The sequence below is a fragment of the Petromyzon marinus genome, chromosome 16 (assembly GCF_048934315.1).
Source record: "Petromyzon marinus isolate PM22_M1 ecotype Great Lakes invasive population chromosome 16, UKy_Petmar_22M1.pri1.0, whole genome shotgun sequence".
NCBI classification, from domain to species: domain Eukaryota; kingdom Metazoa; phylum Chordata; class Hyperoartia; order Petromyzontiformes; family Petromyzontidae; genus Petromyzon; species Petromyzon marinus.
The window spans coordinates 5,978,561-5,997,587 of NC_133682.1; the positions used below are offsets into that span (position 1 = coordinate 5,978,561).

The following is a 19,027-nucleotide window of genomic DNA, read 5'->3' on the forward strand; positions in this document are numbered from 1 at the left end:
GTCGGTTTTTATAAAGATTTTCCTTATAAGGAACGTGTTGAACTGTTTCATCTGCGCCTGTGTAGCACTGCCAGATCAGCAGAAGGACCACCGGGTTATTTCGCTCGGTCGCGAAAGGGCTCACTCGTGATCGTCAATCCCGTGCGTGTACTGCCGTCGATAGTTTTTCGATTTGTATACGCCGGTGTTGTTCTTCATTTCCAAAGCCACTGGCGGCCTCCCGATGGCTTTTAGTGCGGTCCGTGACGTGCAGCCCCCGACAACATACGAATGTGAAAACGTCCCACATCGTGCTGTCAATCCCAATGGTTTCAAATGTGCGGCGGCCCTAACACGGATTATGTCTTATCGGCAAAAGTGTCTCCCCCCCCTCCCCCCCCCCGTGAAAATAAATGAACGCTGGTCGGCATAAGCGTAATAGCGCAAAGATCTTCTGCCAGCAACGGCATGGGTAGGGAATTTACAAAGCCGCACCTTAACAAAAAAACAATAATTCGCCGCACTTAAAACTGGGGGTTTCGCATGACCCTCTGCATCGATCCCGACCCCGACGCCTGCTGTATATTTTGAGTTTGCGTGTCTCTCTTCCCCGTGGTCGCGTGGATTTTTCTACAGGGTCGTCCAGTTTTTTCCCTCCACGTTTATAATGAACATGGTAAAATAAAAATGATTATGCGTTTAGAGTGTTGGCTGCTAGACATTTCCACGTGATGATAAGCCACTTTGTTGAGAATCCATCATTTGCGATGGCCAGGTCACTTCTGAAGAGCTATATAGCTCAGTGGGCCTTACCTGGTAAAATAAAAATTATTATTTTTAGGAGAGGGGGGGGGGAAGCGCTCGCATCGTTTGTCATGACACAAGAAACGAACCAGGTCACACGGGGGGGGGGGCGTTGGTCTCGCGCGTACCCTTGGGGTCAAGCTGGGTCAAGTAGATGAGGGTGCAGCCGTTGTTTCCGTGAGACCGCACCAGGTAGCCTGTGAGGATGGACACCGCTCGGACAAAATCCTTCTTCGGTGGAAATTTCTGACGAGCGACAACAAAGAAAAAAATATAATAAGGATTCACGTTGTCGTCCGTGGAGGCCACGTGCAGTCACACCGGTACGTAGCGGGGGTCAAGTAAATTTGTTTCCGACGCACAAACAAAAAAAAATCGCATTAATCAGGAGCAGTTGTGCGAGTTGACTTGCGGAGGAAAGAAGTTAATGGGGGGGCCTCATTTATTTAAACGATTAAAATCACAACGCAATATCAAGACAAACGTAAATTTATATTAAACACAATCACCAAAAGAAAAACCACACGACCGCGGTGGGAAAAAAAGACAAAGCCATCTCCGTGCCCGAGCGAGCGCGTGACGGTTTGGCGCGCGGAGTGTGCGCACGAGCGCGTGGGAAGTGATGTCTTCAATATGTTTTTCCTTCCAGCCATCAAGGGGAAGTGTGGAAATTGGGTAGAGGATAGCGGATAGTACGGCAGCGGAGGGAGTAATAATGCAAGCCCCGACGAGAATCAGTTGCAGCAATGCAAAGCAACATTCTTCAAAAATTGTGTTTCCCAACTGCTTATAAAGAGGCCACGCGCTGGATTGACAAGGTGAGGAATCGTCTCCAACAACTGCACATCTGTCAGAAAGAGCTTTATAGCTCATCGGGCTCGTCCGGGATAAACGCATATTCTGCGCGTAAAAGGGACGAAGCGTGGAGGAGGCCACGAGAGGTTGCTGCAGGAGACGTGGCGAGGTCTCGTTGGGGCTCGCTCGTCACCAAAAGAAGACAGCGGGGAACTCAACTAACAAAGAAGACCGTGCGAGTGCATATTGCTCATGTTAAAACGTCTTGACGCACGTGCAACTATCTGACCATAACCTCACCATGCTGGTCAGGTGCACGTTTTGGGGGTAAACGGGGCCCAAGGGCTAGTTGGGAGGAAATCACTTGCCACCGATTTTAGCCGTGGCCAGGTATCAAACTCAAGGGGTCGGGTTTGTTAGTTCCATTTCCATTTATTTGGTATAGCCCTGTGAGCCATTCGGCTCTTGAATCGAGTGCAACCGCAACAAACCAAAAACAAAAACATGAACAAGAAAACATCTTAAAGTGATTATGTGACTGTGCAAACAGAAAATCCAGGGAAAAAAAAACATCAAAATATTGCTGAAATAGCACCGTACACCAACGCTGTGTGCAAAAATCCCAGTGGGATGCAAGTCAAACAACAACAACCACCACAAGACAACGAAGATTAAGGCCATCAGTCTAACTCCGTACTACAACAAAACAAAACCATGGCAAGAGCGCTAACAACTGCTGTGCCATTGCCCTGGCCCAACTTGTTTTATAACAAACAAACAAAGGTCCCCCGTATAGCCTTTAAACAGACTCCTGGGGCAAGGGATGTTCGCGAGTAGCACCTATGAAGGCTGGCACAGCACACGAGGGGGTGGGTGCCCAACACCATGCCCGGACGCCTTTGTCTCCCCAGTGGAGATGTGTACACACCGCACCAGGTACTCTCATTCGAGGCCGAGTCGACCTAGGGGAGGCCCAGAACCGGTTCAGATAATCGTCACTTGTGTTGAGCGTGAGCGGGAATCGAACTCGGCTCCCTGTGTTCTTAACACAGCGCTCTAACCACTACACCACCGCTCCCCCCCAACCCCCACACACGCACAGCGAGAGAGAGATATACTGCACTTAAGCACATGCATGCATCTACATACGGATGCATTCACCACCAAATGCTTGCCATGTGATGCGATTACACGGCAATTCGCCTCCCTCATGACTTAACAAATTGTCTGCCCATTGCAAAGTATTCGTAAACCACATCATCATCACCATCAATCACCGACATTGGCAACAAATTCAATGTCGACATCTTCGTCGTCGTCATCACCATCGTTATCAGTGGCGTTAAAGACTCACCCACTCGCTGAGTGCATTGCCACGACTCACGGTCGCCATTCGATTACTTTAAAAAAAAAATCTATTAACATTTTTGCGTAATTTTTTTGTAGCGGCCTCTAGTGGCTGGACGGGGAGGGGGGGGGGGTATGAGAGTGGGGGGTTGGTGAGTTTCACAGGCTCCAACACGCACAAAACGCACGCTCATCGAGAAGAAACGCCCGGGGAGAGCCTTGCACGGCACACAGCTCGGGCCAAGCGACGGAGCTCGCCAATGGACAGCGGCCGGCAAGGCCTCTCGCACGGCCGTCGCGAACGAGCCCTTGCAGCGCACGGCCTTTTTTGCCGGCAATTGCTCGGGTCCCCTTTTCGCAGAGGTGGGGGCGGAGGAGGGGGGGGGGGGTGGAGCAGCACCGGGGTTACCGTGGCAACGCCATCCGAGCAACACCCACCCCCCCTCCGGGTGGTTGCCACGACAACGGTAATATACAGATAATTGCAGCGGTGATTCAATGGGGCTGGCAAGGCGTCTCGTGGTGGCGTACATTGATTGCGTACGCCCCCCCCCCCCAACGCACACCCCCCCCCCCCTCCCCCCGCATTAAGCTTCGTTTATAACACAATCAGTGCCATGAGGTTGGCCCTGGTTTTAAGGGATGTCCGACCATCCAACCGTGACGTGACTTCGACAGACCGCGTGTAGAATTTTCTTTTTCAGACCGGGATAATGGTCAATTGTAAACACCCCCCCCAAACCCCTAATCACCCTTCCGCACCTCCGGATGAGCACGGTTGGCTTACATGCCGGCTTCGAAAGAAGTTCAGCATGCATGCATAGCTTGTGTACAATTTCTGTCGTGGAATTTGCGGAGCGATTTGGCACGGACGGGGCTTGCGACGGGCCCTCGCCTCGCTAACACAAAACAACCAATACACCGCTCTACGAGCCATTCATTTCTAAACAGTCACCGAAGCGCTTATGAACACGGCGGGGGAGTGCTTTCCTGTGCACGATGTATAAACACAAAAAGCCACGAGTGGATTCAGTCCTATGCATAATCGGTTATATTGTGCAGCACTTTAATTGGCCTATTCGGTGTTACATCACACAGCAGGTCAAACGTTGACTATAATTAGGTCATTGTTATCCATATCATCATTGTGTGGCGGCATTTGCCTCGGTCCCTTTCACAGAGGGGAGCAGCACCAGGGTTACCGTGGCAACCACATCCGAGCTACCAGCGGTTTTTGGCTCACCATCAAACTTTTTTTGCTCACCATCAAACTTTTTGGCTCACCATCAAACTTTTTTTGCTCGCCATCAAACGAAGACGGTGGTCACCGCATCGCACGCTTCCAGTGCACTTCTGCGGCCGTCTGGAACGATCTTCATTCCGATATTCGGAAGACACTGGAGCTGTGCACTTTTAAATCATCTATGTTGAAAACCCATTAAAACTGCTTTTTGCGTTCAGTTCGTTGCCCTGCACCACAGATAAGCAAGGTAGGCTACGTATGGTTGCGAAAGAAGTTCAATATACATACGTCGTTCATTCTCCATCTACAGCTGGATGGAATGCTCGCTGTTGACTTTAATTCCTTTCGTTCCGTCTGGCTGTGATCTCTCTCGGCCTTACTTATTAAACATTTTCGCTGCCATGTGTTTTTTTTTCTATTGCCCAATTCTTGATCCCACGTTGTTTTTTTTTCGTGACGCTGCTTTGATCTGGAGTTCTTAACCCAGGGCTGCACAGAGTCAGAAAGTGGCGCTACAGACACGCACAGAGTTAAAGCTCGTTCACTCCGTTAAGCATTTTAAAACCTTGCGCTGGACAAAGTTCCGTTGGAATTTCTGCCAGTGAACGAACAGTCCTGGATTCTTACGAAAAAAACTCACTTTACCCAAATCCTATCGTTACCACTAATCCAAAGCCCAATGATCATCGTAACCAAGACCCCAGCAATAACGAAAACATTAACCTTAAACACTCATACAAACCATACCCACGACGCCAAGATAACATGTAATTCGGACACTGAACAATTACTTTAACCCAGAGGACAGCAAAACCCCCAAAACGAACCCGAGCACGCTGCACGTGCCTAATGATTACTAAACAATGATTCAAGTTGAGATGGAGCTCAATGTGTGTGTCAGTGCGTGTGTGAGGAGCCGTTGTGTAACGGTTCTCACGCTGCGCTACGAACCCGGGGACCCGAGTTCGATCCGTGCTCATGGCCAACACCAGTGACGATAATCTTCACTGGTACTGTGCCTCCCCTAGGTCGACTCAGCCTCAAATGAGTACCTGGTGCAGTGTGTAAACATCGCCACTGGGGAGACAAAGGCGGTCGGGCGTGATGTTGGCCACCCACCCCCTCGTGTGCCGAGCCGGCCTTCATAGGTGCTCGCTAACAGCATTTGCCCCAACAGTCTGTTAAGGCTACACGGGGGATCTTTGTGTGTGTGCGTGTGTACAGTATAGTGTACACGTGTGCTTCTCATCATGCGTTTAGCGATCATCAGGCACGTGTAGCGTGTAAAAAAAAAACTTCGTGCAATTTGGTAAACTTGGCGGGTGAGGGCTGTGCCGCGGGAAAAGCCACAACTAAAAACAAAAACCCACTCTCGCCTTCACCAAACCACCATGCGACCGCATATCGTAACCAACATCGTAAGCAACTCGCCACCCACGTACCCGAAACGCCTAACCAAGGCTTCTTTGTTTTCGCAGCACTGGGTGCAGCGTTTCCGGGAAGTGACTTAACCACGCAAACGCACAATCGCTGCGTTGTTACGTAACGTACGGCACGCGCAGGCCATAACAAAGACAATGATCCCCCGTATAGTCCTACAGACTGCTGGGGCAAGTGTTGTTATCGAGTAGTACCTATTAAGGCCGGCACGGCACACGAGGGGGTGGGCGGCCAACACCACGCCCGGCCGCATTTGTCTCCCCAGTGGCGATGTTTTTACAAACCGCACCGGGTACTCATTTGAGGCCGAGTCAACCTAGGGGAAGGCCAGGGCCGGTTCTGATAATCGCCACCTGGTGTTGGCCGTGAGCGGGAATCGAACTCGGGTCACCGGGTTCGTAGCGCAGCGCGCTACCCCACGGTTACGCGGGTCACTACAAATTTCGCCCCCTCCCCACCCGTGAAACTCAAAACCATGCTCAGCCAGCCATCACCAACACCGCATAATCGTTCATCAGTTGCACCTTGGCTTCGAATGTAAACTGCCATTGCATGCAGCACATGCCAGACGATTGCTAAACACAACGTGCCCACGAGATGTTGAGAGCGTCAATTCGAATTAACGTGGGCACCTTGCGCACGCGTGCGTGCAATGTGCTTCTGTGCCCCGCATCGTAGGTTTACCAATCATCGGGCAAGTGCAGCATGTAACGTAGCGGTCCTCAACATCTCTGAGATCACAGGGTTCCTGCGGACCCCCACCCGTGGTGGGGTGGAGGGGTGGTGGGTGAGGCACTGTCAAATTAAGAGTTACGACCGGGCCCTCATCCAGCGGTGGATGGACAGAGAGTCCGTGGGTGTGCGTGTGTGTGTGTGCGTGTGTGCGTGTGTGTGTGTGTGCGTGTGTGCGTGCGTGCGTGTGCGTGTGTGTGTCGTTGGATTGCATCTCGACATGTACGTACCGGGTGCTTGACCGAGTGGTTGATGATGAGGTAATCGTTCTCCAGGGGAAGCCAGGACCTCAAGGTGACAAAGTCTCTGTTTTTCAGTGGCTTCGGGCACTTCCCTGCAATTTTTGGTTCGTTAGGGGTCAGATCGGGGGGGGGGGGGGGGTGGTGTCAGGGGTTGGTGGGGAGATAGATTGATCGAACGTGATACACGGAAGCAATAATACTAATATTTCCATTGTTTTTGCTGCTGTTGATGCTCGCACACGCGTTACGCGACCGGGAGACATTTCGCCCGCTGGAAATTCCGCAATTCTGGCGCAGGGCTCTAAATGGGGGATGGAGCCATCGCTCCCTCAAATGGGTTATTTTGCAGCAAATCACTTCCACTTTTTGGATGGGCAAGTATCGGTTTAATGTCCGAGCGTTATTGTTTATTAACGATCTTTATTAATAACGCTTTGTTGACCTAGGAAAGCTTCACCGAATCTCATTACTCTTTTTCAAGGAAGGCCTTGCCAAGTTTTTGTTACAGCCAAGGGGGTTGATGTTTTTGCTGCGTACATTGAGTAATTTGCAGGTAATTTGTTTTTCTTTCAACATCGGAATGTTGTGGGCAATGGCAGTTAGACTGCATGGCCCCAGGCTCGGGATGCGAACCCTGGCCCAACTGGCACCAGAGTCGGGATTCGAACCCTGGATCCACTTGCTGTAGAGCCACTCTGCCGCCCATGCATAAACACGCGCACGGCCAACGCAAGGGACGCGCGTTCGCACGTCAGAGCGAACACGCGTGCAAACATTGACATTTGCCGAAGCGCCTTAGCCATGATTGTACACCCACACACAACGACGCCCCCCCCCCCCCCCGTACAGCCGTCGCAGGCTGTTGGGGCAAGTGCTGTTCGCGAGCACCTATTAAGGCTGCCACGGCACACGAGGTGGTGGGTGGGCCAACAACCACGCCCGACCGCCTTTGTCTCCCGAGTGACGACGTTTACACATCGGCACCAGGTACTCAATTGAGGCCGAGTCGACCTTGGGGAGGCCCAGGACCCGCACTTGTACACACACGCGTGTGTAATTGCGCGCCTTGCCAGCTCCATCCTCTTCCTTTATCCGGCAATCAACGACTCCACTCGTACACACGTGGGCAGTTCTCGGCGGGGACCCCAGTCGTGCACAGTACCCGGTGCTATGAAGACGGGGCTATCGCCCCAGGAACGTCACGTTATCATACGTCACTTGTCTTACTTATGTTTGTATTATCACCAGTGACGTTTGCATCTCACAGGAGTCGTTGCGGTCCCCCCTCCCCCGCACCCCTTGCCTCCCATTTCCCTCTCCTCCCCTGAGCCCCCCCCACTCTCTCCGTCGTCTACCCGCTCGACTACGGCAACGGAGGCTTTTTGTGGCGTTTTTTTGTCTTTCCCGACCGAGCACCTCACTTTTCAAAGCACCGCCACGTGGCCTTGGCACCTGGGATACAAAACTCTCCGCAGCGCGGCCGCAGTTGGGTTGGGCGTGCGGGTCCTGCTCGGAACCACGCCTCGTCGTGGCTCCGAGCCAGGGGGCTCGGGGTGGCTCCGAGCCAGTGGCCGGGACGCGAGACGATCCGGGGGGGTCCGAGACGCGAGACGATCCGACGCTCAAATGTCAACCGACGCGCGGTTTGGCCTTAATGACACAATGCTTCGCTTGTATAAAGGTAATCGTGACGATGGTGATGATGATGGGAATAGTTTACAGCCATTCGTCAATCCATTGCTTGGTGAAGACTTCCAAGCATCCCCCCCCCCCACCGTGGGGGGGGGGGGGGAGGTGTTTGACCATACTTCACCATTTTGGTTCGTTGGTGTTCGTGAAGAAAAGGGCATGCGGCACCGGTTTATATATTACTCATCATTGACGTTAATCACGGCCAGGAGTCGAACTCAGGTCGCTGGGTTAATAATGCGTTGTGTGCTAACCACTAAGCCACCGCTCCCCACCACACAAAACCCCGTGTAGCCTTAACAGACTGTAGGGGCAAGTGCTGTTAGCGTACACCTATAAAGGCCGACACGGCACACGAGGGGGTGGGTGGCCAACACCACGCCCGACCGCCTTTGTCTCCCTAGTGACTATATGTACGCATCGCACCAGGTACTCATTTGAGGCCGAGTCGACCTAGGGGAGGCCCAGGACCGGTTCAGATAATCGTCACTGGGTGTTGGCCGTGAGTGAGAATCGAACCCTGGTCACCACACACACGGACACACAGTTTTGCATTTTCATTGCCATGGGACCTGCAAGGAGATGCAATAGGAAACAGAAACATCACAGGAGGAGCAGCAGCAGCAGCAGCAGCATCACAGTCCTGTTCACACTCACTCGTGATGCACGCCCATCACCTGGCTGTGCTGGACACAAAACAAATCTCTTGGCAGCCGCTTCGCACGCGTCGCGCTCCACAAGCCAACAATTCATGAAAAAAAATCACAACATGTGGTTCCGTGGCCTCGACATCTGCTGCTCTCGTGCCCTGTACGCACCAGTTCCAACGTTGTGATTATGCAAGCATTCTTTTTTACGGGTATAACATTAAATATATATGATGGGGGGGAGGGGAGGTGATGGTTCAGTGGTTAGCACACTGCGCTACGAACCCAGCTCTGTATAACATCAGTTGCGAGCGATATCTGAACTGGTCCTGACTCCCCCTCCTCCCCCCCCCCTTTACAAACCTGCACTCACTAGTTTTGGTGAAGTGTGGTCTAACATCTCCCCTGTGACCGACACAATGTGGGGAGTCCTTCATCCAGCAGTGGATTGACAGAGCCTGATGGGAAACTGCCCGGCACTGTCAAAGCATTGTGGCTTGTGAAGGTGGCTACGAAATGGCAGGACGGCGACTAATCATTAAATCCATCTGTGTGAAGTTCTGAATGTTACCCCTCTCGTATGCGTGTCGGGTTTTCTCCGGTTTCTCACATTGATGGCTTTTTTAATCTCAAAAAGCTCCCAATGTAGCAGGGCCCTCCTAGCAGAAACACAAAAAACCACCACGCCGTGAGAGACTCAGCGAGGTTCGTTTTCTGGGTAAGTTAAATAATTGCCGCATTTGCAAAGAGAATGCCACCCTACTAAGGCTTCGCTTCCTAATGTGCGAGTCGAAATCCGGTCCCGTTTGTGGTTAACGTTCACGAGGGATGGCAAGCAGCTTGGTCGTCGTAAACCAGTTGTTTGCAGAAAGCCGCCCTGCCGGTGCACTTGGGAGGGCCACCTGGTGAGAGGCCGGATGGACGCCTCCTTGCCGCTGCCAATGCAGTCCCACATTAGCAGCAGGAAGTCCTAAAGCACTTCTCCGCTTGCAAGAGTGCAAGTGGCAGGCTGCTGCTGTTGCTAATGTGCAGAGCACTCCCGAACGCCGGTAAACCCGTGTCAGTGAGCGTCCTCGTATTGGCTCAGGATAAAGTTACTGTAACGATGTACAAACACACAAACACAAAGACATCCCCCCCCTAAAGCCTTGGAACAGACCGTTAGGGCAAGTGGTGGTAGCGAGCACTTATAAAAGCCCAACACGACACACGAGGCGGTGGGTGGCCGGGCACAGTGCCTGGTAACATTTGCCTCCCCAGTGCTGATGTTTACTTGTTCATGGCAGAGTCGACCTAGGGGAACGGCCCAGGACCCATTCAAACATTCACCACGGATGCCGGGTCCGTAGCTCAGCAGTGCGTTCTACACGACCGCACTACTGCGTCCGTGGCGGACACGCGGGGCACACACGAGGGGCTCACAGGCGTAGTATCCGACGTCGGCGTTGGCGGTGAGACGTCCGATGTCGTGCGTCTGGATGACGTTCGAGTCCCACTTGTGGCGGTAGGCGGCATCGTGCAGCACGTCGTACATGGTGTCCGCCTGCACGTCTTTGCACACGAGGCGCATCTACGGGCGGCGGAGGGACGAGCGAGCGAGATGAGAGAGAGATGGGGGGGGGGTGGAGGGGGGAGGGGGGTGCACCAGTTAGGACGCGCCCGGGCCTCAACCCTAACCTGGGCCATGCGGTGCGTTCGGCCTAGAGGTGGCGCAGAACGGGCACCGTGACTCGAGAAGAGAGAGAGAGAGAACGACTTGGGAGGCGCGAGCAACCGCAGACAAGCGGGAAAGGGAAGCAGCCGGGCGGTGAGATGCCATATTCTCCTCCAAGCTCTGCGGCCCTCTATACATTCAGGTGTTATTGGCTGATCAAATGAGCATTTACATGCGGGAGGAAACTGGGGCACCCAGAGAAAACCCCACAGGTGCAAGGGGAAAACACTGTCCCATGCAGATGGAACAGAGTTCACATTTTGCTGTTCCACCATCTCCTTATCCTGGCGAACCAGGGTATAGATATTGACACATGCGTGCGGCGTGTGTCAAGTACAATATATGATCGTCTCTTATGTGTGCCAAATAGAGTATGTATGTCATCGAGTGACACAGTGAATGATTCCTGACACTGCGATTAGATTTCACACGTGTAAATATGCGGGGCTGCAGCAATTCATTATTTTTATTTCCAGAAAAAGAACAGTGTGCAATTAACACCCAGCAGATGAAAAAAATTAAACTAATTTGTATTTATTTTATTTGTGCAGGTAAGGCGCACTGAGCTACGTAGCTTTTTTTCAGAAGCGACCTGACCACAAATGATAGCTCAACGAAGTGGCTTATCACGTGGAAATGCATAGCAGCCAAATACCCTAAACGCGCGATGTTGATTCTAAATGTGGAGGAGCAAAAAACTGGGAGAACCCGGAGAAAACTCCACGCAAACACCAAATATCCAGCAGGCGTCAGGATCGGGATGGAACCCACGACCTCCTGTTTTACCAGGCGAGGTAGTTAACGTCTCGGCACTGCGGCACCCATACAGGCCACTCAACAAGGTGGCATTTATCGATGTGCGCCACAACGCAAGGCCGACCACATCGCAGTGGCCGTCAGTTCCATTACGATGAATGTAACCGCAGTTAAGGACGCGACGCCCAAACGACAAATAAACGCACGTGAAGCATCTTAACCGTTCATACAGCGCCGTTGCCTCCAAAATAATTTCTCAGCTCTCCCAATTAAAACCCACGAAATATCATCCGTAACGTGTCATGTAACATAGGTGCTGTCTCACGTTCTATAGCCCAGCTAATAGTGATGACGGTTAAAGGTGCAGCCTTGCAATTTGCTTGCTAATGCCAATGCTGGTGGAAGAGCCTCAACTAACGGGGCGTTCCAGAGAGGGCATCTGAGAGGGTACTTTGGAATCGTCTTCCACACTCACCACCTGCCTTGGAAGAGTTGCCAGTGCAGTGCACGCACTTTACTCTTTTATACGCGACCTGCAGATCTCGACTAAATGTGGCGCATCCATTAATACAGAGGCGGGGTGGGGGTGGGATTTAGTCAACTTTCACCATCGTTTTCAACCAGCGACCCCCGGATTGCAAAGCGAGTGGCGACTTCCCTGCACAGATTAGGTTTAACTAATGAGACGAGTTATTACAACTGAACGAGATCATTACGCAACGCCTATATTAACACAAAAATCCCGTGCACTAAACCCATTTATAAGTGGAGATAAGGTAGAATTAAAATCACCTCTGAACTGTAACAATAGCTCTTTTATATGAACCAGAACACGATGTATTGCAAAGCCACAAATTATTGGCTTGGTAGAGTGATTAAAGCTCATGGCTCGCGATCAGAATGTCCCAAGTTCAAATCCTGGCCGGGTTGGTGGGGGCGCTGTCTCAGCCAATCAACTCTCAAGGGTGGCTGAAATAAAGACCACTTTGTGGCAAGCTAAAACATTGCTTGTTCTTTGGGTAATCTCAGCCCACAATGGAAATGTTTAATTCACAAAATTTAGCCGACGGCTGGCCATGAGCATTGCCCTGTGCTAATAGGAGCGGCTTTTAATTCGACTCATTGATCGATATTAATTTGGCTCTCATTAGAGTTGTGATGAATTGTTAATACGGGAATAGAGAATATGTATACAGTGTAATACAACGTAGTGCAGTGTGATCAAATGACCTCCGTGACCTGCACGGCACGGGGAGGCCTTCATCCAGCAGTGGACAATTTTTTTTACACTACACTAAAATAAATAAACGACATTTCACAGCCCTTTGTTAATCCACTGCTGAAGGCCTCTCCACGGAGTGTCGGTTATCGGCGTTGTTTGACCATACTTCACTTCGGAGGCCAGTGTGGGTTGGTTAAAGGAGAGGGGGCAGGCCAAATTCAAATATTACATCCCCAATGATGACAGCGGAACTTAGGTCTCTGGGTTCATAGCACAACCAACTGAGTCGGATTGCCACCACGGATGCCAACATCAGCCACCGATTTGGGAAACGTCAGTGGCGAACCACCGCCCCACCGCTCCGACAAAAACACAGCACTACACGTCTGTGAAGACCACGCGTTTGGAGGAGCCTTCTACTATGGGGTGGAATGAGTTAAGCGAGGCCATCATAGGCTACTGTTGCGTCCGTGCGTTCGATTATTGCTGTCTTTGTGTGTGTGTGATGTGTAAATCGCGATGGAGCCCGCTGCTTTATTTCCAAACTCCACCGCCCACCACAACACACACCCCGAACACACCCTCTGCGCGACACGTTAAAATTAAAGCAGCAAATCCGGTCGATATACCCGTGTGTGGGCTCTACCCACCCACTCCTCCCCTGTTTAAAACGTAATCATGTCTGCAATCAAGAGAGGCTGATGAATAAGCTGCACGGCGTACACGGGCACGGCGTATCGATCGTCGCAGGAGACGTGCGCTCCCCCCCCCCCCATGCTGTATTTCGTCAGAACTGGGAGCAGGAGGGTCAATGGGAAAGGGAGCTCCCCCGCCATCCGTCAGAATCACAAAGGGGCTGCTCATACAAAACGTTGACTCACCCCCCCCCCCATACTTCACTTCAGTCTCGATGATTGCCGTAATTACCGAGCCTCTATCGCAAAGGAAAGTGTGCGCTAGTGTGGGGTTTAATCATTTCAAGTCTCGCACCCCCGCCCCCCACCTCTCCCCCCGCCCCCACCTCTCCCCCCCCCCCCATGCCTCTATCCCCCCTGCCTCTCCAACCCCCCCAACCTCTCCCACCCCACCTCTCTCCCCCCCCCCGTAAATAAAAAAAATATAACACAAATGTAGACTGTAGCCTGGTTCTTAATCGGGGTGAGTGTACTGGCAGTCTATAATGTAGACTGCAGCCTGGTTATTAAGTTTGGTGAGTGTACTGGCAGTATATAATGTAGACTGTAGCAATGGTTAGAATATGAATTCCTGCAGTCACGAAAGTTTTAGGTAAAAATTATGAGACCTACTTGACGTTCATGGTGAGAAGAACGACAGTAGGACTTTGAAAAGACAGGTCAGGGAGATGACGGGCAGTTAAATGCTCAGGGCCCGGAAACACTGCGATATCACCGCCGAGATCTTGGGTTCAAATCTGGCGTTCCATCCGCTCCCGTGCTTAAGCTGGGTTCACAGTGCCAAGAGAGGCAGTCGATGGGCCCCAGCCAGATCACCGACGACTGCACAAGACTAACATCTAAAGCACATTAAATTTGCATTTTTTTTTACTCAACAGAGCAAAGTTCCACCTTTTGGAGACGTAAGATTGTTGGTTTTACATAAGCGGAACACTTCATAGGGTCTTAAGAAGGTGTGACCCTATTGTGGATGGAGAGGCCTACTGAAGTGCCTTCAAAAGTCGTTCTCGGTGGTCACATTACGGAACAGACCTCTGCCACAAGGTGGAGCACTGGAATCTGCAAATGTTCTGAATTGGGCACAGTGTCTCAACATCAATAGCACAATTTGGAATACAATTGGAAATAACACAATAAAAATATATACATCAGCGTAATCTTCAAAAGATTAGTTGTTCCAATATCCCACGTTTCAAAATCAGAGACAAACCTTATAATCCTTGAGCCAAGACTCGGTTTGTCTGCCGACAAAAAACTATCGACTGATCACAAGCTAGAGATGATGGCAGCATAATTCCTCCCCCCCCCCCCCCCCCCCCCAGTAAATATTTTATGCCTGGGGCATACGTGAACATCATTATAACGGACGCCCAGGGAGCACATAATTGGACTCATCCCCGACTCAATTATTTCCCCAAGTGAGCTCAAGGCCCGAGAAGCAAAGTGGAATTATTGCGGCAGATGTTCGGAGAACTCCCCAGCTGCTGCCTTCGCTCGTAGCAATGCGACTGCGGAATGCTTTATGGGAATACTTTGTCACGGTTAAGCAAGCGGAATTTAGCTTTCGAGTACAACCAACTAACGACCTTTTTTATATAAAAAAAGGTATGTAATTGTCCTCCCGGTTTCTTTCGTTGTTTTTTTGTCATCGAGATCACGAGACGCAGTGGCTATCCGGATCTCTCGCGGAGAGTTATTGGTGTAAGAGAACGGCCCACGGAATTTGCTCGCACGGAGCTACTGACGAGATCCATTCAAGCGACGCTCTGGTCCACACAGCAGGGGGCAGCACTTTTCCACCTAATCTGCGTACGAAAGAAAGTTTAATCGAATGACAGTCAAACCGAGAATAAAATTCTGAAAGCTCGATTTTTTTTTCCCCCAGCGCAGAACCACATTTAATGAGACGGTTGGTTATCTGGCGCAGTCATCGCTGACCGAGCTAAGACTCTCAACTCACTACACTCGAGTACCTGGTTTAATGAAAGGTGTCCAAAACCCAGGAGCTCAGTGGTGCCAGCTCAGCGCTCTAACCTCTGAGCCACCTCCGCCGATTAACGGCCTTGATCCACACCCGGCCGCTCGACGCACGTTTCGAGCGGCCGGGTGTGCGACATGGCGAACCCGGCGCTACCTCGTGGTGGTGGGGGGGGGCATCGGTGTGGAGCGGCGAGTTCAAGTGACTCGCTTGTCTCCCCGACACGTTCAGCACTGGCGCAGTAATGCACCCAACGCAGCTCGCGCAAGGCGCGCGCGCTCGCCGCCACTCGATTAATAATCAATCGTGGGATCGGATGCGCTTGCCACACTGGGGTTTTTTTTTCCCACCTCTCACTGCTGTCGAATTGACCCGCGCGATGGGGGTGGCGGAAGGGAGCGTTAACGCACACGACTCTGTGGTTGGCTGTGGTCGACCTTCACAGACATTGCCCCCCGTTAGAAGAATATGGTAGCTGAATCAGGATCGAGACTCGTCGTCAGGCCCGTGACTGGTCAGTAGTTTGCGTGCCCCCCACCACCACTACACACACCGCCTTGGTGGCCAAAGCTACGAGTTTGGGCCTCCCCCCTTGACGACCACGACGAGAGCCAAATCAAGGAATCGGGGGCTCTACGCGGAGCTGATGATCATTGTCGTTACGACGCCGCCGCTCGTCAGCGTCTGGACGATGAGCGGCGAGCGGCGCGCGTGGAGTAAGGGGAGAACAAGTAACCGACTGGCCGGGGATCGAGTCGTGCCGCTCGCGTGTGCAACTTGAATGCTTCCGTCAAATCCACCGTTGGATCAGGGCTTCCTTGCGTCGTGGGTCATGGGAGTTGATTTGACCATACTTCACCGTGCTGTTAGTGCCGGTTAGTGGAAGTTGTTGGGCGGGGGGGTGGGGGGCATGGGGGGGGGCATAGTACAGTGCAATGTATCTTGCTGCACTGCCCTTTGCTGCCCTACATTTAGACCTAACCAGTGATATGACAACCACCTGTCTGTGCATGGCTGTCGCCCATCCAAGCACTGTCCAGGCTCAAGTCGGCCCAGCTTCCGAGATCTGACGAGATTTGGCCCATTCCGGCTGATTTGGTCAAAAGCCCCCCCCCCCCCCCCCCCCCCCCGGATACAGACCAGTAGACTACAACGTAATCGTCATGAGCATCATTATCAGACCTCCTCAAGCCATCTCAGTCTCCCCCCAATGGTCACGCGATGCGACGATGCGTCCGGTGACCGCGAGAGCGCATTTCACTTGTCGGGCGCGACCAAAAAAGCACGGAGACACGACGCCAAAAAAACATAAAACGAAATCTCGAGATAAATAATTCAATGGCCGCGGCGGAATGCGTAAATGTCACGCGGCGTGAAGCGGAGCGTTGCCCTGGAGGAGGGAGGGAGGGGGGGGGGCGATTCGTTTGGTAAGTCGCGCTGGACGCGAGGAATTCATTGGCAGCGCCACGACTCCCGTCGTCGCGAGCGGTGTTTCTCAATTGCAGTCTCAGAGATACGAACAAACCTGTCCGTATGTCCGGTTGCCTGTTCCGACCGAGAGTCGTAAGTTCAACTGCCGCGCCATAGATGGCGGTGGTGGCATCTACATCCGCAGAATGTGGAGAACCAGTGGCATCTACATGAGATTATACAACTTTTAAAGCAATTCTCCGTGTTTAGTGTACATGCCGTACAACGTGTTTGGAATCGACAGGAGTAAAGTTGGACTTACGAACAAATCGACTAACAGACATCTTGAACCTAACTCGTTCGTAAATGTGTGCGGTGGCTTAACTTGCATACGATTGTATTACAGTAGTGAACGTTTTTACTCCGTTTCACGAAAACTACTGTTAACCGAATCGCGAATAGGAATTACACATTACAAGCATTAATCTAAGGCCAGTCAAGGTCTAAACGCTCATAAATGGGCGTCTCTGATTGGCCGACGGCATAGCTTAGCCCACTTACCAGCGCTCGGATTGGCCGAAATTGGCACCCGCGTGCATAACGTTGAACATCCCGTTAATCAAAATGTTCACGTTAAGTTGAAAACCATTGGGGTCCCAATGGGAGGCGAACCGTTAACCGAAAATCCGTTAACCCGTGCAACTGTTAACCGAGGGGACTACTGTATTATTACAACACTCGTTAACCGAGGAAAGCCTCGCCGAGACTTGTTACGCTTTTTCAGGAGGGGGGGGGGGGTCCTGCCAAGTTTTCACGGGCGGATGGTCTGGGTGATGATCTAAATGCATACTCCCATTGAGTCGTTTGCGGGGTCGTTTTTTCCCCCTCAAATTCGGCACACATGGACCATGACTCCGGGCACACGATGGCCTTGCCTACTATTGCCAACGGTGCCACGGCATCTTTAACGTGTACTGTTAAGCAGACTAGGCGCATTTTTTTTCCTTCTGATTATTAGCCCCGCAGTCCTTAACCAGGGCGGCTGCTTGCTTCCAAACCGGGAAACCTCGAAGACGAGGCCGCGTCACCGCCCTCGTTACGCATAGATAACATGGGCACATCACGGAGGCCTACGGGTTCGATTCAATCCATCAGCGCGGAAGTTGCAACAAAGGTGCAAGTTTCCTACATGTTATTTTTTTGCCAGGCCAGACCCACTCTTTTTCAGAATCGACCTGGCCACAAATTATAGCCCAATTAAGCAGCTGATCACGTGGAAATTGAGAGCAGCAGCCAAATACTCTAAGCGCGTGTTCATTGTAAAAGTGGTGAGGGAGACACGCAAACTCCAAATATACAGGCGACAGGGTCGGGATCAAACTCATGACCTCCTGTATACCTGGCGAGGTAGTTAACATCTGGCCACCGCTGTGGAGTGATTGGGTAAACCCACAGTCAAGATGCAGGTCGCCTGGGGTAGGGTTAAGTGTAGGTAGTCTCACCTCTTCAAAGATATCGGACCAGTGTGGAAGAGTAGGACAAACATCCTTACTCGCCAGTAAAAATCCCCACCACGTACTGTAGCGTGAAAACGCACTTGCAGGCCTGCGTCTTTACCTTTGTCTGCGTGGCCAGGATCTCTGGCACCTGTCTGTTGGCGGAGCCTCCTCGGCAACAAAATATTTGCGCTTTTATCTGCGGGGAGGACACATCTCCGAGTTGTTGTTGTTGTTGTTGCGTGATGCGAGTGAGAGCGATACGCGGGGGATCCTCCTTTGTGGCAAGAACGCCAGCACATGGCGTTCGAGAAAGTGATCGTGATGCGGCCCCTGCACCTTTGCCTTTTTGGAAAACATCGAGAAACTTGAGACGGTGCTGGCGCACTGTGAGCCGTGACACGGGGGGGGGGGGGGGGGGGGGTCGGGGGGGGGGCTGAGAACCACAGCATTCATAATCGCGAGTGATCGCGATCAGGTTGACCCTGGCACCGTCACAAAATCCCCGTGTTCGTGGCCGTTCTTTCCTGTTTAATAATGCACGCATCCGAAACGGTGAAAAGGCTAAATATAAAAGCCATTAATTTTGCACGCCTTGCCCCCTCCGCTCGCTGGAGTCACTGGCGCTTGACGTGTCGGGGCTTGACGATATCTCCCCCGCTACCGCATGCTGATGCCCCGGCACGTGAATTCACACTTATTAAAAACACAACGATCACAAATTGCAGGCGTGATTTTACATACATTTGTCTTTGACTTGCATTTAATTTTTTGTCCAGAGCTTCGTTTTCACCCTTCATTATTCTTGCTCATCTCTGCGTCGTGCACTAATGAATGC

At 51.8% G+C, this 19,027-nt stretch overlaps 1 protein-coding gene across 1 annotated transcript in view; it reads right to left on the bottom strand.

The window, feature by feature from the left end:
• LOC116942933 (START domain-containing protein 10-like) overlaps positions 1-19,027 on the bottom strand; it is a 46,768-nt gene that overhangs the window by 14,547 nt on the left and 13,194 nt on the right. Inside the window, exons 2-4 of the mRNA XM_032955409.2 lie at positions 10,341-10,488; positions 6,571-6,674; positions 912-1,029 (exon numbers count right to left, since the gene is read on the bottom strand). Of these exons, the coding sequence (XP_032811300.1) occupies positions 912-1,029; positions 6,571-6,674; positions 10,341-10,488 (370 nt within the window). The remainder of the gene's footprint in view (positions 1-911; positions 1,030-6,570; positions 6,675-10,340; positions 10,489-19,027) is intronic.